Source organism: Schistocerca americana, chromosome 1, assembly GCF_021461395.2.
Source record: "Schistocerca americana isolate TAMUIC-IGC-003095 chromosome 1, iqSchAmer2.1, whole genome shotgun sequence".
Taxonomy (NCBI): Eukaryota; Metazoa; Arthropoda; class Insecta; order Orthoptera; family Acrididae; genus Schistocerca; species Schistocerca americana.
Window position 1 is genome coordinate 765,348,630 of NC_060119.1, and position 26,501 is coordinate 765,375,130.

At 39.4% G+C, this 26,501-nt stretch overlaps 2 protein-coding genes across 4 annotated transcripts in view; one reads left to right on the forward strand and one right to left on the reverse strand.

Annotated features, from left to right (window-relative positions):
* Positions 1–209: 209 nt before the first annotated feature.
* Positions 210–24,339, reverse strand: LOC124545391 (CCHC-type zinc finger nucleic acid binding protein-like). The gene is made up of 3 exons (XM_047124307.1): positions 24,134–24,339; positions 13,252–13,397; positions 210–1,573 (listed from the first exon to the last, which is right to left on the reverse strand). Exon 3 carries the CDS (start codon positions 1,558–1,560, stop codon positions 1,126–1,128), a length of 435 nt encoding a protein of 144 aa, XP_046980263.1. The 5' UTR covers positions 1,561–1,573; positions 13,252–13,397; positions 24,134–24,339; the 3' UTR covers positions 210–1,125.
* A 273-nt stretch (positions 24,340–24,612) lies between these two features.
* LOC124545399 (synaptonemal complex protein 3-like) overlaps positions 24,613–26,501 on the forward strand; it is a 148,921-nt gene continuing 147,032 nt past the window's right edge. For all 3 annotated transcript variants that reach the window (XM_047124319.1, XM_047124333.1, XM_047124326.1), the window contains exon 1: positions 24,613–24,941. In XM_047124319.1, coding sequence (XP_046980275.1) covers positions 24,635–24,941 — 307 coding nt within the window. In that variant the 5' untranslated portion in view covers positions 24,613–24,634. The remainder of the gene's footprint in view (positions 24,942–26,501) is intronic.

Below are 26,501 nucleotides of genomic sequence, written 5' to 3' on the forward strand. Positions count from 1 at the left end.
ATGCATGATTATGCCTTATATTCCATGACACTACTAAGAAAATGAATACTAACTCTGAAAACTTACTTTATATGACTGCATTTGATAGCTAAGGAAGCAGCTTGGCCAAAAATTATCTACATAAAGAACCTAAGCTAAAAACATCGTTAATGACACACATTACAACAAATTAGGTAAGGAGAGGGTTAAAATGTGGGAAAAGATCACAATTCATACAACCAGTGGAAATTTAATGGAGATATTCACACACATCACACTATGAATACAGAGTGTGTTGATTAATGACTGATGCTACTGTTGCTCGATTTTCAGTTTCATGGCACTCCACTGTTGGATATAAATGAGACTTTGCTACACTCATCAGGACTGAGATCTCCCTTTTGGTTGACAAACTGTTACATTAAAACATACATTTTGCTGTGAAGCTCTTTATTAACATCACATGGAGACAAAACTCTCTTCCAAGAGAATAATATTTAAACAATTTGTATTATTTCTTTCCTATTCACTGAGTAATGATTTAGACAAGCTTTAAGACTGTCACACAAGTAACATGGAAAATAAAAGCAATAGACAATAATTTCTGTTTTTCCAATTGTTTGCCACTCACTCTCCTTAGAAGGCATCACCAGACAGGTTTGTTAACATCCAAATACAAAACTAGCCTCTGCCACTAACTCAAAGCATTTTGCCTGCCTTTTTGTCTATATAATGTAGAAATAGGAGTAAAAGTAAAATTTTGATGAAAGAGTGCCGACTTTTTAGCAGCTATTTCTAGCTGCAGACAACTGACAATATACTTATTTCACATCAATGACATCAGTGCACCAAATAGGCTTTAACTTTTAGCTTTAAAATCTTTAACTTGGTTCACCTGCTTATGTAGATTTTCTACAACATCAAAACTAACTTGCAATGGAGAAAACTGACTGCACCCCAAGGCACTTACTCCACTACAAGAACATAAAATGCTTCATTCAAAAATGGGCCAGTCTTGACAAATTCTACCCTACTAAGCCGATGGCTGGACCATATGACAAATCGTTTATTATTACCTCTGAAAAATTCAACTGCTGTAAATCTGAGTGCAAAGAAAATTCAGAATAATGCAAATTAGAGGTAGCTCTAGTTTGTATCTTGGTCACAGTCACGGCTTATGTGACCTGTTTTCCCACACTTATAACAAGCCTTACTGCCACCAGTAGGACAGTCACGGGCAATATGCCCAGTTTTACTGCAGTTGTAACAAGAGGGGCCAGATGAAGCAGAATCTGGGCACTCACGTGCAATATGCCCAGTTTTATTGCAGTTGTAGCAAGATGGTTCACTGGGACTCTGCTGGCAATCACGGGCAATGTGACCAACACCATTGCACCGGTAGCAGCGGTCCTGCTCCTCCTTGCACTCACGAGCAAAATGGCCAAACCGGTTGCATTTGTAGCATTTCTGTTGATTGCTGGATCCACGGCGCTCATATCCTCCACCACCGGATCCACCTTCTGGGCAATCACGAGCAAAATGTCCTGCCCGATTGCAGCGGTAGCACACGCTTGAACTCATACCTCACGATCTCCTAAAACAGCAACCATGAAAGTAAATTTACCTATACAGTAAAATCACAGTACTAAACAGTATTAATAAGCAAAGCATTTAGTAATTCTTTGCTGTCAGCACACACTCTCCCCACAATTATTTTTCAGAAATATGACCCAAAAGGTAAAATAATAATAATAATTTATTATTATTATTATTATTGTTTCAGTTCTAAATAAAAGGGGAAGTCAAAGTTAAATCAACATCCAAAAAAACTGCGACCATGGAACTCCAGAATTGCTATACCTCTACGTATGCAGCTTTCAGTGTGACATCCTACCCTGACTGCACTTTCTTGTACAATTCTATATTTTGGTTGTTCACGAAACATTTCACCTAAAAAATCACCATATCTTCATTCTGGGAATTCCTGCATGCAATGTTTAGTGCATCTGGGATGGATGAAGATGATATTTGGTGTTATACTGGAAAATATTGGGGAGGTGGACAGAAAAATTTGATAGCCAGCAGCAGCAGCAAGTGTGACTGTGACCCATACAGAATGCGCAGGGGCATTGTCTTTAAGGAAACACATTTGGGGCAGTTACCCATGACAGCTTTCACTTTGCAATCTATTAGCACCATGCCACAGCAGGCCTAAAAACCACACTTCATTACCTTGGCTGATGATGGTTGGGTCTTTATCTTTTTTGTGTCTTGGTGATACACCCAAATCTCATACATAAGAGATCAGGTGGTTGAAGACGTCATTTGGACTTGCCTGACAGCTGTGACATTTCCACTGCTGCCTTTGTTTGGTAGGGCCTACACTTCTCTAATGATTACCATTCTCCAGAGATGGAGTCTGCCACTTTGTTCTTCACCATTTAGACTATTATGACCATGCCATAAGCATATGCCATATTATGATGTGTTCTTGTTGCTGTACACTTTCACCAACTCAACATAAGATTGTTGAAGCATTTTCCCCTTCAAATGCAGGAAACTAATAACACCATAATACTTAACTTTATTAATAGGCTATACCCTTTTGATTTAGCTCATGTAGTGTTTTGTTGTGGTACTTTAGCACAGAGATTTCAGTGCATACCAAGACTGCAAAAATGTACCTGGGAAAGAAAATTTATTATGTGATTTTTTTTTTTACAAGATGATAATTAAAACTTATCATTACCTCTTGCATTTAATGACTGCTGGTTTTATGTACCTGACGACCTTCTGCAATTATGGTATCAGCCTTAGTAGTAACTGCAGTTAACAGAATACAAATTTCATGCCTACCATTACATCTAAAAATACCTGAAATTTCTATTTACATTTTTCACACAAGGACTGGCATTAATCAATCATTTTATTACAATTTTTGTATGTCTGCTACATGTAAATTCATTTCAATATTTCAGTACCCAAGGCTCAGATGAATGGAATTCCACTCTTTAAGTACTACTGACCTGTCACAGTTCTTCAATACCTGCACAATTTCTAGCACTAGATGCAAATTCTTCCTTAAAACGCAAAATTATCTAATAAATGCTATTTCAAAACTCTACCCAGATGATTTACTGTATCAGAAATAGTTTTATTTTCTGCGTATGAATATCAAAAACGAGAATGTTCCAGTTTTGACTACCGTTACTGTAAATCATCAAGTGAAGCACAATTTCTCAAGACTGTGTGTAAGAATGAGTTTGCAACTTAAAAAGTGCATGAATGCAACAATGTGTCAGTGGGCTTTGCTTTGGTGTCACACCGATTCTGAGTGAATGGTTGTACAACAGACACACCACAGAATGCGACATAGTACTCAGCAGGGGGACCTAGCCTGTTAGAACAAAGAACCATGTGTCTGCTAGCGAAAGTTCAAAAGTTGATAAAAAAACGGGCACTTAAACATAGCAGTGTTAGGTGGCAGGTGTTCTGAACTGTGGTTGTATCACGTACTGGTAGAGGTCTGGCCTGAACTACATCGTTGGACACTGACAATATTAACAAGCAATTACATGGTATTCGTTACCAAATGCTCTGTGCTGTTCACTGTTCTCTTTTTTTTGTTTTCAAATTAGTTAAGAAACTAATCTTGGTCCATCACACAGTTCGATTCGTCAAATTCCACCTCTGTAGAAACTTGAAACACGGGCAGCTGCCCTTTAAGAGGGCTTGTTTCCCCACAGCAGTCCCCTTCTCTCTTCCAGAAAAAATTCTATTATGTTTATGCTCGGAGCCAGTTGTCACTTTACGTTATAGTATCTGCACCATAATGCAACCGTAAAACAAAGTCAGTGCATGTACAACCTCTGACAAAGTTCGGTGAATAGTCCTGTAACATTAATGTAGATGAACTATGAACTAGTTACATTACTGTCCTTCGAAATAGTCACCTCCCATAACTATGCACCGCTAAGCTATGTATACATGTCATGGGAACTTTGCAAGAAGTCTTCCTCTGTGATATGTTCAAAAGCAGCATCATGTTTCGTTGGATGTCAGGAATCCTGTCAAATCTCTTTCCTTTCAAAACGAGTTTGAGTCAAGGGAATAGAAAGAAGCCTGGAGGATCGATATCTGGAGAGTACGATGGATGCTCAAGTTGCACATAAAGAGACAACGCCTTGGTACAAGAATTTCCAGCCAATGCAATGCTCGAGTTGAACATTCAAAAGAAGGACACACTGTTTCTAATTGTTGTATGAAACTTACCTGTGCTGTACCGTGGTGGTGAGGAAAGGGATGACTACCAATAAGTAGAACACCTAAAGCATTAAAAACCATGACCTTAAAATTTCTCTTTACTCTATTAATCCAGGGTATATTTTGATAGAGGACAGATGATACTGTACGAAGCACAAGAAGACAGCAAGCACGGATGACTGTTATTACAAGCGAGACCTTCAGAAGTGGTTGTCCAGATTTCTGTACACACCGATACCTCTAATACCCAGTAGCAGGTCCACTTGCATTGATGCATGGATGCAAGCCTGTATTTGTCGTGGCATAATATCCACAAATTCATCAAGGCACTGTTGGTCCAGATTGTCCCTCTCCTCAGCAGCAATTTGGCGTAGACCCCTCAGAGTGGTTGGTGGGTCACATCGTCCATAAACAGCCTTTTCCATCTATCCCAGGCACGTTTGATAGGGTTCATGTCTGGAGAACATGCTGGCCACTAGTTGAGCGATGTTATCCTGAAGGAAGTCATTGACAAGATGTGCACGATGAGGGCGTGATTTGTCCATGAAGACAAATGCCTCGCCAATACGCTGCCGATATGGTTGCACTATTGGTCGGAGGATGGCATTCATGTATCATACAGCCGTTATGGTGCCTTCCATGAGCACCAGCAGCATACGTCGGCCCCACATAATGCCACGCCAAAACAGCAGGGAACCTCCAACTTGCTGCACTCGCTGGATAGTAGGTCCGAGGGGTTCAGCCTGACCGGATTGCCTCCAAACACGTCTCCGACGATTTTCTGGTTGAAGGCATATGCGACATTCATCGGTGAAGAGAACATGATGCCAATCCAGAGTGGTCCATTCGGCATGTTGTTGGGTCCATCTGTACCACACTGCATGGTGTCGTCGTTGCAAAGATGGGACCTCGCCATGGAGGTCAGGAGTCAAGTTGCGCATCATGCAGCCTATTGCGCACAGTTTGAGTCTTAACACGAAGTCGTGTGGCTGCATGAAAAGCATTATTTAACATGGTGGCGTTGCTGTCAGGTTTCCTCCGAGCCATAATCTGCAGGTAGCGGTCATCCATTGCAGTAGTAGCCCATGGGCAGCCTGAGCGAGGCATGTCATCGACAGTTCCTGTCTCCCTCTCTGTATCTCCTCCATGTCCGAACAACATCACTTTGCTTCACTCAGACGCCTCGCCACTTCCCATGTTGAGAGCCCATCCTGGCACAAAGTAACAATGCGGACATGATCAAACCGCGGTATTGACCATCTAGACATGGTTGAACTACAGACAACATGAGCCATGTACCTCCTTCCTGGTGTAATGACGAACTGATCGGCTGTTGGACCCCCTCCGTCTTAGGCACTGTTCATGTATGGTTGTTTGCATCGTTGGGCGAGTTTAGTGACATCTCTGAACAGTCAAAGGGACTGTCTGTAGTACAATATCCACACTATCTTCAGGAGTTCTGGGAACCGGGGTGATCAAAACTTTTGATCTGTGTAAATATTTTTTGTGGAGGTCCACAGCAGCAACATGTTTTAATGCTGAAAACGTGATCCAGGCAGGCTGTATGTATTTGATTGGTCAATTTCAACCTTTGGTCATTTTCAAGTACCACTCTACAATGAAGTACCACAAGGTGATATCAATTAGTAGTAGCTGATTTTGTATTTGACATGACAGTGCGGAAGCATTTTTCAATGAATTTGTAACCCAATTAAATCTATCAAAACCATCACTGAAATACTAGTGTTGCAAGATAATAAAGAAGGCAGGCTTTTATCTACCTTGGAAATATTGATTTATCTATGTCCTCCAACAGTGACACTAGAGCCAGGGGGCTCTACCGAGCACACCACTTTCCATTCGGTTTTACCGCAGCTAAAATTTCTTTATGAACTATTAAAACCCTCACTTTTCATTTCAAAACAGAACAGTTGCCTGATCACCTTGAATGAAGTGTTAAGAATATTCAGTTTCTCAAAAATGTTAGCCATTTTCAATATAAAATCTCCATTACTAAGGCAGTCTGCCGAAGAGCAACTTTTCCCCTTTATGAAACAGACTATCTCACTTTCCCATTCAAACATTCTTTTTAGTACTTTGCACCTTAAAGCCATCGAGCATTACTAAAAAAAGAGCAACTGAGTGTGTTCAGCACCCATCCCTCTCACTTAGCACTTAAAGCCTTGAATTTATAGATTCTATCTTAATATTATTAACTTTTCTGTAACATCTGCAGGACTTCATGAAGGGATGCACAAGTTCTTTAGTGATCGGAGCCTTTTGAAGCAGTGAGTCCATAGTGAATCTGGAGCTAAAGCTTTAACTTTCAAATAAATCACCATTAACTCCAGACTGACATTCGCTCCTCAGTTTAGTCCTACAGAACTAGACAAGTAAATAAGTTTAAAAGAATCAATAACCTCCATCTATGCATACTCTGAAGCACTTACTCCGTGATACACAATTTTGATTTTAAAAATGTTATAAGTTTTCAGTATAAGTCCATAGAACAGCAATTCTTCTCCAACTTGTCAATGGAACTCTCAGAAGCAATCAAATGAGCATCTTTGTGATTATCAGTAGCTTTGTCCATATGAAGTGAAAAAATAGTTGTTACGCAATTTACTGATAACTGCTTGAGAATATAATCATAAATGTCAAATTCTTCCATGCATTGTGTCATTAATGACAGGAATACTTTTCATCTGTTGGGTAAATGAGTCACCAAACATTGTTGATGCTATATCCACTGCTGTTGGTAAAAACTGAGTTTCTGCAACTCTGTGTTATTTCTTGCATTGACCAATCCTACCAGAAATCTGTACGAAGTTAAAATGGACTTAAAAGTCACATTCTTCATTTTAGCAAGGTTCTAGGCAGACAATGAAGCACCGTTTCCTAAAACAAATACTTTGGTTTCCCATTCATTCAGGATGTTTGGTTTCAACGTGAGTAAACTGTCACGCTTCATGCTATCAGCAGCTAAAACGGTTAATTACACACTGCAGACATTCACCACCAGTGACTGTTTTTCATGAAGCCTAGCAACAAATAGCACTCATCACACCTTCTCATTTTCGTGTTTGGAATACCTCTTTCTCCTCTTTCAGTTGATGGACTACTGGTGTCTTCATGTATGTCACTAATCAAGAAACACTTACAGGGTGTATACGTGGACAAGGGAAAAAATTCCCGGATTTCCCGGTTAAAAATACACTTTCTCCTGGATGAAAACACACTTTTTCCGTGTTATTAAGTGACAGTATATTTTCCGTCGGAACTGTAAAACTTATCAATTCTTCGAATGGTTATGTTTTTATACATGGGTGTAGAATTTCCCGGCACTTTAAAAAACAAAACTCAGGGAAGAAAACCCCTTTTGGAAAGGTTTTTTTTCCAGCAATATGTGCAATGTATATTTTCATATCACGAAAGTATAAATTCGAATCCCACCAAACACGGCATGTTACTTTCCGAACCATGTAATAGAGATTGCGATACGCTTTTGTAAGCGAGTCATTGCTCATGTCACGTGATCCCGCCAGCCGATGACAGCGGATATTCAGAGCGTAGGAGACGTGATGTAGTCCGCTAATAGCAACATCACTGTTAAGTAGCACGGATACACAAACAGGAAAAGTTAATGTTTTAAATTAATATACATAGTGTTGCTACAAGAAAAGCAAAGCTTTCACGTACAACATTGGTCTCTAAGGTTAATAAGCTGCAACAGAAGCTAAGTTTTCATATATAATGTCGATTTTTCTTGCCCGTGTTACACTTTAAGATACATCACACAAATGCGCCAGTAAAACTTTTAGCCGAGTCCCGTGACTTGTTCTCAAAGTTTTCCACAAATAAATTAGCTACCGCAGAGGAGCGAGAGCTTCCCGTAGCACTAGATCAATTTGCTCATAATAACGACACGATTGTCTGATCTGGGCTCGAAATACTTCTAATGGCTCGTCATCAAACGCTCTGTGATTTAAGGAATTCATCGCACATTCTCACACATATTTTCCCGCGACCTGTTAGAAATAGGTTCGTTTCAGCAGTCGTCAGAGCGCCAGGTAACAGGCGCTACCGCACTTTGGCAGCTACGATGATGCAGGAAGCCCGTATGTTCATATGCGTAAAACATTAAAAGATCTTACGTTATGTCGTAAAAGAAAATAGGGCGAAATATTGTTGTCTAATACTGCGTAAGCTGTTAATACAAATACTACCCATGACTGGTATGGTTTCTCGATCCGATTACGTTTATTTTGTCACTGTCTGCTAGATAAAACAAAATAGGTCTTTCTAACACTGCAGAAATTGTAACACACACCAAATAAACGAGACTGTTTTTGCACAAATGGTCATTTTTATAACACGACAGAATATAATTCACTAAGACCAACATAAAATGCCTATTAGGCCTACTACAAGCAAATAGTTTGATGTTAGAAAATAGTTTCATATTTCATTCATACGCCCCAGTTTCTCGAGCATGAGATCGAAAAGTAGTAGTACAAGATTTTTACTTAAATTTGGAATCGTCATATTCTTCCCTAATTGGTGTGATGTCCCAGTTTCTTCTCCTTCCTCGTTCTAACAAACAATCTTGTCATGAGTAATTCTGGAACTATTCCTGCCTTTGTCAAAATTTAGTCGCTGGTTAACTTCACTAACCCTGCCAGAATCACCGGTTTAGTTATCCCTGATTATTCTCCGGTTAGGTGTCGTTACGTTCGTACAAACCACTTTCCGCAGGCATCCACGTAGTCTCCAATAATGAAGTTGACGAAGGATGTTGTACATCCAAGTAGTGTTTTATGTTTTTTTGAAGTCACAAAACACAAACCAAATGGTTTCAGCGTAAGAAGGGCTCTTGTATCGCTGACTCCAGTAGAATCAAGTTGCCAAGAGTGGAACGACAATGCCTGAAACCACACTGGGAGCAGCTCAGGTGACCTCGGGACGCTAGCAGCCAGATGACGTGGTGGTTAAATGAGCATCCAAGAGTCTTAACCATACAAACGGTAAGAGCTACACTCCGGTAACTGTTAGGAGCAGTACGGTCCTTGCCTGGTTTCCAGAATGAAATTAATATTGCCTCCTTCCAAATCATGGGTACTCTCCATCAAACAAAATCTGACACACAAGAAAGGAGCTGTCCTTTTGCTTCAGGGCACAGACGACAAAGCATGGCATAATGGATCTCACCAGGTCCTGGAGCAATGTCACTGGCTACAGACAAAGCTGATTCCACTTTCCACAGGGAGGTTGTAGACTTCCACATTATGCAAGAAGAAATTGAGCTTCCTCATCTCCGCAGTCCTACAGAACACCTGACAGGAGCTTATCTGAATGATGTGGTGACAATAAAAAAAGTGTTCAGTTAAAACCTCAGCCATGTCTTCTGGCATGTCCACCAAGACCCCCCAACTTGACAAGGCTGTAAGGGGACATGTACTACCCTTGCCTGAAATCCGGCATTAAATAAGACGCAGTTGCGACGTCTGTCAGTCCAGTGTATTCTGTTGAGGAAACTGTAGGGAATGGATTAGTTATGAGACGGAGCAGTGATTACGTTAACAACAAACTCTAAGAGCAAGAAACAGGAAGTTTTGCAGTTATTTAACAAATTAAGAACAGGGAATGCTGAAATCAATCTCATGTGTATGTATCTCTCGAATGAAAAGCATAAGATGGCTTAGTCAAATGTCTTAGACCACTGTAAACTCACGGTCAGTAACAAACAGAAATTGTACTTGCCACTATGTTAAGGAAATACCAATTGAAAAACAACAAAGGAATGTGGCATGATAATGAGTTTCTTCTCAAGAGCATGCTCTTAAAAATTAAGTAGCCCAATGGACAGAAACGTTGTCTGAAGTACAGATTGTTGCAACAGCATTCTGAAACAAGTCCCTGAAATTTAGCAAATGATCTCAAATGCTCATGTAGAATTAACACACATGCTGTGGAAGCAATTAAGGATTATTTTCGGGAAGAACATGAAGAAAACAAAGGTGTGCTGATTCTAGGTAAAGTTAAGCTCCAAGAAAAGTTACACTTCAGGAACACTTCACAGGAAGTTGGTGGTTTCTTCGATTTAGGGGAATATATTCTGGAGGACTGTAATAATAACCTTGCAAATCACTTGCTAGTGTTCACGTTTAAGCTCTGTTGCATAATAAGATTCAACCTGTTGCTGTACATACAAGTCTCAAGGCCACTCCTAGTGACTTCTTACATATACTGAATCAAGTAATTAACCAGTCAAAGCAAGCTGGAATGAAACATACTGCATTCTCTTCTTGCAGTAGTGAACTGAATAAAAATGTCTGGCAATGGCTACAAATTACTGACATAAAAAATAGATACCTGCTTTCTATCAAATGTAGTAGATGAAACCAGAATATGGGCATTTTCAGGTGATATTCATGCCATAAAGTGCATAAAAAACAGTTGATGTAATAACACTGATTTACTTTTTGATGATGACAACTACAATTTTTACTGACAAGATACTTTTGCAGAATTGAAAGTTTGCCCCAAGTTAACTTCCACTCACTCTGATCCAAAGTCATTTCAACAAACAGACGAAAGACCATTCCTGCAGTAACTCAGTAGCCAATGGAATAAAATTCTTCAAGAAAATTAAAGCAAAATGATTCAAAAGTAGCAAATCAATGGGATTGTTCATTAGATGTATGAACAACTTGGCAGATGCACTTATTTTTGCAGTGATGCTTCGTATACAAAAATACAGTCTCACAAACCATTAATGAAATGGAGAAGCATTCTCGCCGATAAAAACTAACAGCTTTGCTTCTGAATGAACTCCCCAACTTCGAAGATTAACTACTGGCAATGCCTTTGGAATATCTCAATAATTATCCAATGGGGTCTCAGCTATTTTCTGTACAGCAACACTGTTTTGGTATCATGGAGTACACGAGTTGCAGTGATGATCTGTCAGTAATAGACTTTCTCATCTTGCACAAGTACAATTCTGTAAAACTTTCATTATCTTCCTGTAGAAACTTAACATAAATGTCAACTTTCATTGACATCATATGTAAGCCAAATGCGGATGTTTGCTCGACATTAGCAACAGAAGAACCGAGACAGAGGTTTGAAACACATGCTGTGTGTTCCGTGTAACTTTACAGAGGCTCAATCCAATCCACACTGTAAATTTCATGAACAGATGAGCACTTGTGCTATTTTTGCAGTAGTAACACATACATCCATGGGTCACAAGCGGAGCAACTGATATCTTGTGGCGGAACCCCTGAACAAAGGGAGTCAGTACACTTTCTTTTCTACTCACTATACCGAGACTGAAGAACTCTGTTTCATGTTAATCTGTCCATTTTCAAGGGCTACAAGCTCAGATACTTTCTATTTCAATAGTTAACTATGAACAAATTCTCGCAAGTTTGTTGTAGCTGCCGTTTTTAATCTTTTGAAGCCAATGGGGCACTGTACTTCATTGATACACACTTCATAAAATACTTCCAAGATGAGGAGTTGTGCCATTCTTTAATACAATGGGCGTCCGATGACAGTGAGAAACCACCATATTGACCACATGGGGGCAAGCTTGGCACACTACATGTACATGCGTACCATAGGCCATGCTACATGGCAACAGATACATTAATGTCTCAGCCTTGCTGTACCAATTCTTATCCCATCTGCCTGCTGCTCATTTCTGTTAGCTTTCTCATTCAATTAGGATGACTGCTTTTCCCCATTTTCTATTACAAAGCAATCTAAATTTGTCTAATAAAAATTACTCACTTTCTACAGAAGGTTTCTTGAGAACCACAAATTTTAGCACTGCTATGGCCAATTAATATTTTGTTCTTTTTACATCAGTTTTAACCCTTTGGTTTCTCCCATCCCTAGTAGGCTACGTTTTGGCACCGGTTTACAACTGCTCCTTTCCCTTAATAACACAAACCCAAAAATACACTGTACAAATACTCACCAGGCATCCACAAAACAGACACATATTTCGCACTTTATAACAGGATGGAGGAAAGCAAACCACCACCTTTAGTATCTTACCTAGAATAGCAATGCAAGATTTCTGCATATACTTGCCTAATTTCAATCTGCCAGTATGAGGCTACTTTGACTATTGAGTTTCTTTAAAATCATTTGAGAAATACTGTAGAACAACAGTGCTAGTACTTTTGGAACTTAACTGACGGGTTAACCAGTTTTCTTTATTTGCTGCTACAGCTGCCTATAATTGCAGTTGGGACTGTGCAGCGAGTCCCTGTGCAAACTACTGGCTCACATTTGCTCTATGCCATTCCAGACAACAAAAATCAACATTTTTGTCTAACAACTATCTCAGAATCTAGTGCAATTCTCAAAACTCTGAGGTGAAAGTAGCACACAACAATTAACATAGTTGGGCCATATAACTTAATTTGCCAAGGAAATCTGGCCATTTTGATAGGAAATAAAACTAACAGGGCAATACAAACTGTCAGTTTGTTTTTTCCACTTCCCAGTTCAACTTATATTTGGTAGTTTTGTCCAAAAGTAGTAGAAATTTTTGTTCATGAACTGCACTACTCCTCTACAAACTTGCTCTTTTAACATGCAATGTTTGCTAAATGAAGTGATTTGTATGTTTTATCACTGCCATCCTCTAGATTAAAATTTCTCAGTGGTCACATTTCTTTAGCATGTGTAAGTGTATTACACTTCTACAATGATTTTAAATAACATGCCAGTGGTTTGCTTCACTTCCATATTAGCTATTTGGTAAAATTGAAGTCTTGTGATTAAACGACAAATTTTGGTTCTCATGGTAAATCAGAAATGCTATTTTCCTATTATGTCAGGCAGTTTGCTATCACCACGCCCACATATTTAGCAAGGTGATTCTTTTAAAGAATTCTACAGTTTCAGAAAAATGAAGTACCCAATAGTTTACAAGCTCTATTTGCAGCTATTTGTACCCCAACTTCAATTATGAGCATGTTTTTTTCTTACTTATTGTAACTGGATGTCCTGCAGTGCCTCACTGGTAACTCCAACTGGAAATAGTGTGTGTTGATGTTTCACCTCCACTCAGTCTGTCATTTGCTTTTTATGACCAAATAAAATAATACACAGCAACTCCCAGTACAGCCTGCTCTCTGAAATAAATGAACAACAGATATGCGTTAAACAATACACAACCAACATAACATCTTCATACAAAACTATGTGATATGTAAAAATTATATTTCAACATAGATCATAAAAACTAATGAACATTATATACATGATGCATAGACCTCTCCAATTGGAGTCAGTTAACTTAGCTGTTTCGCGAGTGCCGAGCCATGTCACATAACTGTCATTAAATGAACTAAACTATTTCACCACGGTTGCTAAGGCCTTTCTCTGGGAAAAATAATAGAGAAACTGGAGTACAGAATTGGTGAGGCTCCACTTATATTTATTACAAGCTCAAGACTAGCCAGGGTATGTTGCCTCCTGCACCATTCAATATGAGCAATGATGGACAAATGGGACACAGATTAATGTGTGCTGGTTTCCTTGTGAGAGACATTGGACAAACAGTGGTGGTTTCTCACCATTAACACTCACACCCCCAAGTTAAAGTACAGCTAAGGTGACAAGCCTTCTCTATTCACTCTCTCTTTGCAGTCATTCATGCAGTCTGACCATGATTTGCTGTGCTGCCTGAGTCATAGTGCTCATACTCCAGATGAGTGTTTCTACTTGCCTGTCAGTTTTGTGAGTACATAGTGCCACTTCACAAACTTACCAACACACTTACTTGGGGATAGTGAAACATAAGATCAGGAAGAGCAGTAAAATATTCAAACTCCAAACAATAATACTTAGAGAGCACCTCAACTTCTTGCCACTAATAAGGTGGGTACACAATTTGTTTGTTACTTATTTTTATGAGCTACAAACAGGAGTAACTTCAGTACTGGATAGGAACTGTGATTGGTGCATACAGATGACAGGTGAATTGGAGACCCTCCATTCAGAGCTCCAGGTGGTGTTGGCTTCAGTCACATAGCTTGAGGCTGCTGGCAGGGGTGGGAAGGCGGGGGGGGGGGGGGGGGGGGGGGGGGAGAGAGAGAGAGAGAGAGAGAGAGAGAGAGAGAGAGAGAGAGAGAGAGAGAGAGAGAGATGGGAGGGAGGGACGTCTAGCACGTCCCACGTGTCCCCCAATCGGTCCACTGCTGTGGCCGCCCCAGGTACTGCCTGCACTGAGGTTGACCCCTCACCCATAGTCATGTGGGAACTCATTCCAAAGTATGGCAGGCAGTGAAAGACTTTCCGAGGGTACGATCGTACGGCCTCCCTGGTTTGTTTGACAAACATGTTTCAGGTGTTATCTGTGGTTGATGAAGTCTCTAAGCCAGATGAAGTCATCCATCTTGTTCCAGAGGAAGGTTCTCGGCATGCAAGGTCTGGGCATTCAGAAGGTAGGTTTGCTGGTAATTGGGAGCTCCAACGTTAGGCATGTAATAGGGCCCCTTAGGAATAAGACTGCCAAGGAGGGGGGGAATCATTCCGGATGTGGAAAGGGTGCTTCCGGATGCCATGAAGAGTACAGAGTGCAGCCAACTGCAGGTGGTGGCCCTTGTCAGTACCATTGATGTGTGTTGCTTTGGATCGGAGGATATTCTCTCTGGTTTCGGGCGGTTAGCAGAAACAGTAAAGACTGCCAGTCTCGCTTGCAAGATTAAGGCAGAGCTTGCAATCTGCCGCTTCGTTGACAGAACCGACTGCAGTCCTTTGGTGCAGAGCCAAGTGGAGGGTCTGAATCAGAGTCTCAGGGGGTTCTGTGACTGTGTACACTGCAGATTTCTTGACTTGCACCATCAGGTGGTGGGTTTCCGGGTTCCACTTAATAGGTCAAGAGTACACTACATACAGGAAACTACTACATGGCTATTGAGGGGGCTGTGTGGAAGGGACTGGGCGAGTTTTTGGGTTAAAGGGTCTCAGGAAACCACAGGAAGGGCATCAATCTAAAAGGGGGCAGGAAAAACACACTACGGTAGTTGTACCAACAATCTGTATTGTAGTTTTAAATTGTCATAGTTGTGGTGGGAAATAGCCAGAGCTCCAAGCCCTAATAGAAAGCACTGAAACTCAAATGGTTATGGGTACAGAAAGCTGGCTAAAACCAGAAATAAGTTCAACCAAATTTTTTTCAAATGACCTAACGATGTCGAGAAAGGATAGATTAAATACAGTGGGTGGTGGCGTATTTATTGCTGTCAGAAGTAGTTTACCTTGTGGTAAAATTTAAGTAGATAGTTTCTGCGAATTAGTACGGGCAAAGGTTATACTTGACAATCTGACTAAACTATTAACTGAATTGTTTTACCAACCACCGACTCACAAGACATAGTACTCATGTTCATTTTTGGAACACAACCTACGACCAGCTTAGAGACAAAAGTGATGACACTTCCTGCAGGACCTGACCATTTTACAGAGCAAAGCTCAAGCATACACAGTGCAAGCTGTTACTTATTTGTTTGACTGATGGGGCTGCTACGTGCTATACCACTACTGCCCTCCCCTGACCTAAGCCCTCACAAGTTCAACTGTTTCTACACTGAAGGAAACACTTCACGGCATTTGCTTCAGAAACACTACAAATTCATCAGGCAATAGACTGTGCCGCTCGAACTGTCAACACAACTGGCACTGCTAAGAATATCCCACGACTTCCAGATCGCTGGCAATGGGTTATACCCAATGCTGGTGACTACTTTGAAGGTCAGTAAAACTGTGAAACACGTATCTATTTTGTACGAGCTGTAAATAAATAGTTGCCACTATTAAAGTTCCAACCCTAGTAATATCCGGCACTCCCCAAGGAAGTGTTATAGGCCTTCTATTGTTACCAATCGATATTAACGACATTGGAGACAATCTGAGTAGTCCTCTTAGATCGTCTGCATATGATGCTGTCATTTACCGTCTTGTAAAATCATCAGGCGACCAAAACGAATTGCAAAATGATTTAGATACAATATCTGTATGGTGCAAAAAGTGGCAATTGACCCTGAATAAAGAAAAGTGTTAAGTTATTCACATGAGCACTAAAAGAAATCCGCCAAATTTTGATTACACAATAAGTCACACAAACCTGAAGGCTGTAAATTCAGTTAAATACTTGGGGATTACAATTACAAATAACTTAAATTGGAACGATAACAATGTAACATTGTGGGTGGAACAAATCAAATACTGCAATTCATTGGCGGAACACTTAGGATGTGCAACAGGTCTACTAAGTAGACTACTACACTACACTTGTACACCGTATGCTGGAATATTGCTGTGCAGTGTGGAATCTGCATCAGGTGGTACTGATGGATAACATCGAAAAAGTTGAAAGAAGGGCAGTTAATTTTTTATTACCGTGAAGTAGGGGAGATAGTGCCACTGACAAACGTGTGTTAGAATGGCAATCATTAAAACAAAGGTGTTTTTCATTGCGACGGGATATTCTCATGGAAATTCAATCACTAGTTTTCTGCTCAGATTGCTAAAACATTCTGTTGGTCCCACCTACATAGGGAGAAATGAAGATCACAATAAAATAATAGAAGTCAGGGCTCGCACAGAAAAATTAAAGTGCTAGTTTTTCCCGTGCACTATTCAAGAGTGGAACGGTACAGAGACTGCTTGAATGTGGTTCACTAAACCCTCTGCCAGGCACTTTACTGTGAACAGCAGAGTAATCAAGTTGATGTGTAGATTTAGATGTGCACCATGATGGCTGCCAATGAAGAGCCTAACAGTCCTCAAACAACTTGAGATGCAAATGCTACAAGTTGTTAACTGCCACTAAACCTCTGGATACTGCTTTTTACCAGCAACTTTTTTTTAAATTCATGTCTGTCACTATGGACAGCAAATATTATAAATTGACAAAATGCCTTATGATCTTACAATTTTTGTATTAAATGAATAAGTTTTGTCAGAGGAAGTAAATAAAGCATGTGGATGCACACATTTGTTTTGCACCATTATACCTGAACTGCATCATGATTTATAGATGTTCTCTTTACATCCTCAAAGTGCGGAGACTTTCCTTTTCACATAACAATGAAATTTGAATGCTGACAACTGAATCTAATATTTTTTCATGCATTCAGATACAAACTGATTTTTCATTGCACTTACATCCATCAAAATCTTTCCATTGTACTTAATTATGAATTGTTTCATCACTGAAGATAACTTTGTGCAGCGTTAAGAGACCCACACACTAGTGACAATTCACAGCCATCTGTCACATGGGCAACAGATTGCTTTGTAGATCAAATGTGTGGGCAAATCACAGTGGTTACTGATCACTGGTCATATGAAATTCCAGGCATTCTGCTGGATCACATGCAATATGTGCTTGCAACATGGCTATAACCTGTATATTTGTTAAGCATGTGTGTGCAGTTCTGTTTTGCTTCACTTTGCCCACATTGAGTAAGAAATTGACGTTCGAATTTATAGTTATCCAGAGCCCATAAACAACAAAGAGAAAAGGGGCTGAAGACCGCACAGTATAGTTTCTTTAATCTCCAAACCAACCAACCTGCTCCAAGAAGGAAGTGGAAGCCAAAAATGGCATTTACATCACGAAATAATATACCCTCTGATTTTGCAGTGGTAAACATTTTGAAACTTCCACTAAAAATGTAGAATTGACAGGAAATTCATAGCAACATTCATAATACAATGGGATCTTTCTTACAATTCAGAGTTATTTATGAATAATTGTATCCATTACTAAATTTTTTAAAGTCCCTAGTCATTTTGTATAATTAGCTCTCCTTGATACAATTTATAACAAGAGACAGTAACCAGTAGCGCTGCCATTGACACCATCTCTCTAGCAACACCAGGTAATTAAATTATAAGACTAAAATAAAAAAAATACTGAAAGCTAATAATCATTAACTTTAAATGCGAACATTTTTAGGTTAGGCTTTACCGTGACTGTTACTGACATTAAATGAAACAACAATTTCACTGTTACCAGTGTTACGGTGACTGGTAACAGTGAAATTGTTGTTTCATTTAAAGCTAATAATCATAAAACATATCGTATTAGCACATTCGATATAGACCTGTGTATACAACTCATCTATTGTCAGTGAAAAATGTAATATATTCTGTAAAGTAATCTACAGTTCCCAAGAAAATAATTTCACAACAAATTTAGTAAATTATAATTCTCATTTATTTTAAATTTACGATTTTGCAGGTATTCATGTAGAGAAGGGAAATTATCTACAACTACTGCTAAACTTAGCAATTCATTTTCCATTGCAGAAATTATCTAGACAGTGACTTTCACAATACTCAATCAAATTGCTCGTGAGTGGTATGTTGAGGTGAGCGACCAATTACTGGTGATATTGCAAGCGACGGATAGCTGAGATCTGCTGCTCATGTGGGGACCTTTACAGTTTCATCTTTCACACCTTTCTGACATGGACTCAACATTTTTCTAGCTCACATACACAAGGATCTATTAATTCTTGTATCCTCATACTTTTATTTCCATACTTTCCACCAAAACTGCGTATTAGCGTGGTATGCCCACGCACATGTGCGCACCCACAAACACAAACACGCATGCGTTTGTGCCAAGGTCCCCCCCCCCCCCCCCTCCTACACCACTGTGCACACGTTTTACATAGCATAAGGGTATCACGAAATACAAATGATGGTCAAAGCACAAAAAACTGATTATTTTATTCACAGTCAGCATAGTCCTTCACTAACTCTTCATACGCTTGAGTACGAGTCTTCATCTGCCTTTCTGCACTGATTCTTTCTTCCTAGTTCGGGCATTCTTTATGGTAACACTATATTTTTTGCCTATTCTGTCCTGCTTATGTAATCAGGAAGAGAAGTCTACCACATTAGCTTTTGTTTCTTCATGCAGATTTTTATCTACCTTTTTGAATTTACGAGCTAGATTCAGCTTTCTCGGAAATTCTAGTAGCTCAACAATTTTGTTGCCTCTGCTTTAAATTTCCTTGGGCTGTTTGGCAAACCTCAATTCCCCTCAGTAACTGCTTTCCCTAATGATCTGCTACTGTAATAAGAACTCTTGTGGAGGTGCTTTGTCTTGCCCAATGGTTTAAGATTTTCTCTGTACTACTATTGTCTTTTCCTATCTTGCTCATCCTTCAGTTTTAACTTCCATCACTTTGAAGTTCTTTTTTTCTTCCAACCTTCGTAATTTAAAACTTTGGTGCTCTTAATAGATATCCATCATAGTTCACTGGTTTCTGTTTAAGTTTATCTCTAAAGACATGTGATGTCTCAGCAGATGACAATCTTGAAATAAAGGTAGGTAACGCAACTAAATAAAATATAATGATCCTTTGACACACACACACACACACACACACACACACACACACACACACACACACACACCATGGATTTTCAATATTGTAAAACAATATACTTTCTCTTCACATTGTTTCTCTAGATCTAACCGATTGGTTTCTCCTTTAACTTCAACAGATTCCTTCAACATGAAATATAAGAGGAACAGTTATAAGATTTTATCGTTGTTTGTCTGCCACAGGACAGCTGTGGTATCAAATCGCTATACAGAAAAAAAGATCTTTGCAGTAGAACCTTGCTTCTCAAAAAACTATGTGCAGAATTATCATTAGTATTTTTCTCAATATAGACATGTTTGCTAAACAACTTCATCTCATCATACAGATGATAATATGAAAATAGAAAATATAGGAAAGTTTTCAGCATACATAACAAATTAGTCCCTGCCCTATACATAGGTGTATTTGTAAACTTAAGTCATCTAGCAGGCCATGGAGCCAAATTGCACACAAATGACACTACATGCTTCCAGTTTAAGTGTCTTCCATATATTGCGTGGCATCGCATTTTCATCTTGCCATGAAGACTTGACTTCCACGATCAATTTTACCTCACTCTCAATCATCCTACAATCGCTGTGGAAGGTCCTGATGCAAGACGAGCCCAATTCACCCACCCAGTGCACCCCACTCCCACCTTGTCACAGGGTTATCCTGCACCATCAGAATCTCTGCCATCTATGAAAGCAGTCAGTCGTACCAGCTCTGCTGCAATTTCTGCTCAGCACTTAATGTGGGTGTGACCATCAACCAGCTGTCCATCAGAATGAATTGCCACCACCAAACTGCAGCAAAGGACATAGAGCTAACTCTGCCCCCCCCCCCCCCTCACCCCCAGTGGTCCAACACACTGCTGGGCACAACATGGTCAATCTCGATGGCTACTCTGCAATCTGTGTCCATCACCAGCTACTCTGTACTACATGCAAAGGGATTATCATTGCAAAACATATTTGGCTCTCATAACTCCCTGGCTGTAAGCTCCACTAACTCACTGTCCCCATACCTTCAACCTAACTGTTTCTCCTTCCTCCAGCCTGTCAGCCCTGCTGATCCATACCTCCATGTCATCATCATGTTATGCGGTTGAGAGCGATGAGGCATGTGCACACCAAGAGGACAAAGGATTTAGGGTCGACAGAAGTGTCTGAACCCACGCGTCGGCTTTGACCCGTTGCGTAAGGATGTTGTGTGTGACGTCATGACAGTGCGGAGTTTGGTTTGTGAGTGTGGCGTGTTTGTAGACGTAGTCGTGTTGTGGTTTGTTGTGCTCTCTGGTGGTATGTTCAGGGTTTTCGTTTGTGTGGTGTAATGGGCTCAGTTTGCTTTTGCTCATTATCCAGAAGTGTTCGAGTGTTGGCTGTGTTTGTAGTGGAATTCGTTTCAGTGAGTTAACGATTTTGTGTGAAGGTTAATTTAGTGTTGTTCACTGTACATCGTGTGGTAATTTTAGTAAAATTAATCGGTTGTTGTTCTTTTTCAGGAATGGATATGACAGATAAAATTAACAGTGCACAGGTCAAGGGAAGTGTGACCCCAATGTGTGGCTGTGTATGTTGATATTGGTATCGGGAGATGTTTTTGAGCTATATAGGCCAAGGGAAGTGAGTGATCCTAATTTATGGGATCGGGAGCTGCTGTTGAGCTACATAGGTCAAGGGAAGTGTCCGATTCCAGACGATATTGTGTTTAGTCGTATTTGGGGAGTTTTGTGATGTCTGTTTTCGTTGTTTTGTATGGGGTGGGTGTTTAAATTTGTTTATATTTAGTTTGCCACCACCCAAAAACACCCCATTTCCCGCACTTGTCCCGTTAGTGTCATTAGGCTTTTTGTGGAAAGTGTGTGTGTGTGTGTGTGTGTGTGTGTGTGTGTGTGTGTGTGTGTGTTTCGTTTTTGAAGTATTTTCGTCCTCATAATGTGTACGTACCGACTTTATATGCGCCATATTGGCATTGTAGTTTATGGTCGTTTCCGCCATATTTGTGACATCATGGGTCAAAGCAGACAGGCGGGATCCGAACCTTCCATATTTCCAGGATTTATTCTCAAAACTAGCACAGCTCCCATTTTTTTTTAGTTTGCCTATCAATGACCCCACGTATCTGCTACTCTAAAGTCCTTACTTCCATATTAGTTACCTGTTATCCCAAATACTTATTTCCATCCCCCTCAACCAGTGTATTTTAGCTTGTCATTTCCAACTGTCACACAACTGGTACAATCTTTTCCAAAGTAACTAATTAGTTAGTTAGTTGCGTGTTCCATTGATCAATCACATGGTACTATAGCTGTTATGGTGTGGAACATGTCAAGTGCATAAGAAATGCACATATGAAACAAGGCAGAGTTAAAGGTTAATATTTCTATTATTTACCCCATTACCTCAAATGGCACAAAATGCATATACTATATTAATAGATTTATTTATTCCTATTCAAGAATTTAGCTACAGTATATAAGGAGATGCGATTTCAATTTATTTTTTAAGCTATTACTGCTGTGTGTCAGACATTTTATTTCATCTGGTAATGTGACGAAAACTTTCATAGCAGCATATTTTACCTCTGTCTGTGCCAAAGATGAGTAAAGAATACTGTTAGGTCTTTCTTTTTTCTGGTATTATAATCATGAACGTCACTGTTTTTAAACTGATACATGTAGTTGAGAACAAATTTCATTAACCCCTAGTTCTGTATCCATCCAGCCCCCCCCCCCCCCAAACATACATGCACGTGCCCACACACAAAACCCACAATGACAGGCCTAAAAACTGGAATCATAAATAAATAGGTCTACTGCAAGCAATTCAAACCGCACAGAAGCCTATACACAGATACTGTAAGCTGTTGCAAGCATAATCCCAGTCCACAAAGCAGTTGGTCAAAAACTTTTGATTTCCATTCAAAATACGAGATCGCTGACCTACACCATTTGTTTAATAAATGTTCAAAACTAAATCGTGACCTCAGTTTGCAGTGTGTAATGCTAGGTCTACACAATATTATTACTGTTACAGCAGCACTGACCATGGAACTACTGCTACACCACAACTATTAAAGCTTACAAAGACATTCCTTAGATTAAGGTTCCAGACAGTTATCTAGGCAAGTTTCAAAGAATGAAGTAGTAGTTTCAAAATAGCACAACAAACGTGAAATGTCCACTGCTTCCCCATCCCCTCTCAACTCTCTTCATTTAAATACTCAGAAACATTATCACAGTGTTCTGCAAGCTTAAACATCCCATTTTAATTTCATAATCATTATGTCGATTCCATTTTAATCATATTTGGGAGAGAATGACCGTACACTGGTTGCAACAAAGTACTGTATTACAATAACACAGTGCTCTATAACTCTCACCACTTGTTCCTTCTATGCTGTCTGGACAAGGGGATTCAATAGTTTAGGACACTGAGTTCATTAATGAGGGGGGCAAGGATCAAATCACAAATTCCCAAAACAACTCAAGGCAGAAGCACAGTTGACTTGCAAACAGCTATTACCAATTGTTTGCTATAGATTTTATTAAACGCATATAGTTATACGTCATTAATGAACACCCCCTCCCCCCCCCCCCCAGAACCCGTAAGAATTTTTTCCTCCACATTACACAAACAGGAGGAAACACTGAAATTTTCACACAAATTGTTAATATTCCAATAGTTTCCCTGGTACAAGTAATTCCTTTGGTCAGGCTACCACTTTAGAAATGCAATATACATTGTTACAGTACTTAGGCTAATATTTCGGCATCATATATGGGACACGAGAAATTAATGCTTTCCCATGCAATTCTTATATCACCGAGTCCTCGTGTGCAATACCATTAGTTTCCAATCAGCATTTCATGTCAGCTAGGATTGAGAACACCCATTCTCATGAACATACGCTTTCTCGTTATGACAATGCCATTGCAAGAAAACTATACTACGTTGAGAAACACACATCGTTTACAGCAATTCTGGCCGGTTCGCATGCTTCCAAACGCGATATCGGTCTGGCCGATAAGTAGAAATAAAATGCACTACCGCTTATCTGCTGAGGTGTGCATACAACTTCGAAAAATTAACTACCTTTTATAACTACCATTCCGATTTGCACGGCTGTGAAGGCTTTAGGTAGCACTACGAGAAAACTTAACTAATCTGTAACATGTGTGAAGATCTCCGTTTCATGCAATAAGTAGCGACTAAATTGACAATTACACATGAGAGATCTGAAAATAAAATGTAACGATGAAATAATTGAACGAATATGAACCAGTTTATAAAGCCCTGTAGGTAAATGTTCTCTGTTTAACAGTACTACAGGATACCACTTACTGCAGTTTCCATTATTGACATTACACAATAAAACCGCCTTTTCGAAGGCGGCAAAATTATATATACGTAACTCAAGCCATTCATAATATATACGAATACAGTTAATTACAAACTAATCTACTGTGATACTACCTAATAATTACCACTTCACCCATACTACAGTACTACACGATCACTCAAATCCACCTTCAAACCGGCTCTGTCCAAGCTGTCCATAAAACTTGTGCCGCCAACAAGCATTTGTATCTCTGGAACTAGTTCGGTTATTAAACTAAATACGAATTTGTGCAGTTGCACGAGAAAGGGTTACAGAGAAATCCTAGAACCATTATACTTTCTTAAATTCCACTTATAGTTTTCAAAATTACACATTACTAAAACACGCGACGTATTAAAAAAAAAAAGTCCAAAATAACATAGGGCTCAGTTATGATTGAGAAACCCTAAAACATATCATTGTTCAAAAATTTAGATATGACTCATTTATTTTTTTAATTCCTCAAATTTACCTCGGTTCTCTCTGATTACATGAAACGCATTTTCAAAGATTTGAAATTTTGAACATTGATACATCTTTGATCTTTGGATTGCAGGGTAAATCGTAGCGGCAAGTTTGAAAAATTCGAAGGAAACATGCCGAAAGCTGGTTTTAAAAAAGCGTCATTCCCACAAAAGAAGTCAGCAGTTTCAGATACGATCAGTGATCTCTCGGACGATGATTTATTGGAATCAAAGCCAGTCAAGATGCCCATAAAACCGATGGAAAATGTTAGGCCTGTGAGAAAAAGAGCAGCGGAGGACACGTATCCCATACAAGCTGACGAAGATACTTTAAATTTAAACTTGGATGATGAAGTTAGTAAAATGTTAGAATCATTCGAATCGGGTATGCAGCGTGCATTAAACGCGAAGAGAAAACGCCTACAAGAATTTGCATCAGGTAAATGATTTTCATGTTTTTTAATCTATACGAGTCGTAGGCTTAATAATTTTGCCGTTAAACAGGATTAAAGACCTACTGTAAGCTAAACACGTCTAAAAGAACATTACCAGCTATAACGATCAGTCTGAGTAATAGCTTACTTTTATGAATAAGAAAGGCTCTCGGTAACATCTACAATTATGGTGGTCTGTGACTCACTGTAAAGTACACAACGGTGACACATTTTATTGCGTCACATATTCCAATCACAGATGCAAATGGAAAAAAATGATTAACTATACCCAACATGCATATTGTTATTAAGCCGAAATTATGTTTCCTGTTCTTTGTGGGGCGTGGGGGTTGATTCGATCCTAAAGCCAGTGCTTACAATTTTATAAGCAGTTTCTTGCCTTTTTCCTGTGAGAGAGACTTTGACTCCAGAATGAATTTTCATTCTGCAGCGAAGTGTACACTGATTTGAAACTTCTCGTTAGATTAAAACTGTGCTAAACCAGGACTCATACCTGGGGCGCATTTGGCTGGAAGATTCATATCAGCACACATATTGCTGCAGAGTGAAAAATTCGTTCTGGAGCTGTGGCTGAGCCGTGTCTCCACAGTATCCTTTTTCCCAGGAGTGCTAGGCCTACAAGGTATGCAGAAGAACTTCTGTGAAGTTTGAATGGTAGGAGATGAGATACTGGCAGACGTAAAACTGTGAGAGTGGATCATGAGTCGTGCTTCAATAGCACTTTCTCATGAAGGGCAAATGTTCCAAGTTCAAGGCCCAGTCTGGGACACAGTTTTAATCTGCCACAAACTTTCAGAGAGATTTGATGTCTCCTATTAGTCCAGTCCATAACCTGATATTGAACTTACATTTGAAAGTTGGTGTATATAATGTAGAGAGCATAACATGTTATCCGTCAGTATGTATTGCATCCCTGGTTACCACATAAGCTCTGTATTCATGGATACATTTGAAACATTGTTACATAAAATAAAAACTGAAAATCTAAGAAACTACTTATATATCTGCTGACTTCAATATAGATATAAGAAGTGATGACAAATCTGCTCCATATTTAAAGCCAGAAATTGACTAAATCTAAATTTTCATCAGTGCACAGGAGTTACACCTACTGCTACAACATGAATTGATGCTATTGTAAGTAGTTACAAGTGCAGTATAAAATAAAACTTTGTTCTAGATCTAGGAGTATTAGACCATGCAGCTTTATTTGTATCACTACCAAAATTATATTCCTGCTGCACAACAAAAGATGTAGGAACTTCAATCAAGGAAGTGTGGGGGTATTTATTAAAAACCTAAGCCTCACCATGTGGCCAGTCGGTAAACACATTTCAACAGATAGGTCAATCCATGTGAAATCAATGAATAAAAAAAGTAAATTTCAACCTGGATGATTTAGAATTTTGTAATTTTTTTGTCATTTTATTCTACTTATCAAAATTAGGTAAAATCCAAAATTGTAGGTGCTTTGGAATTTTGTTTTTGGGTTTGAAATTCTTAAAGTTCCCAATTTTTTGTGACTTTTGCCATATTTGAACACT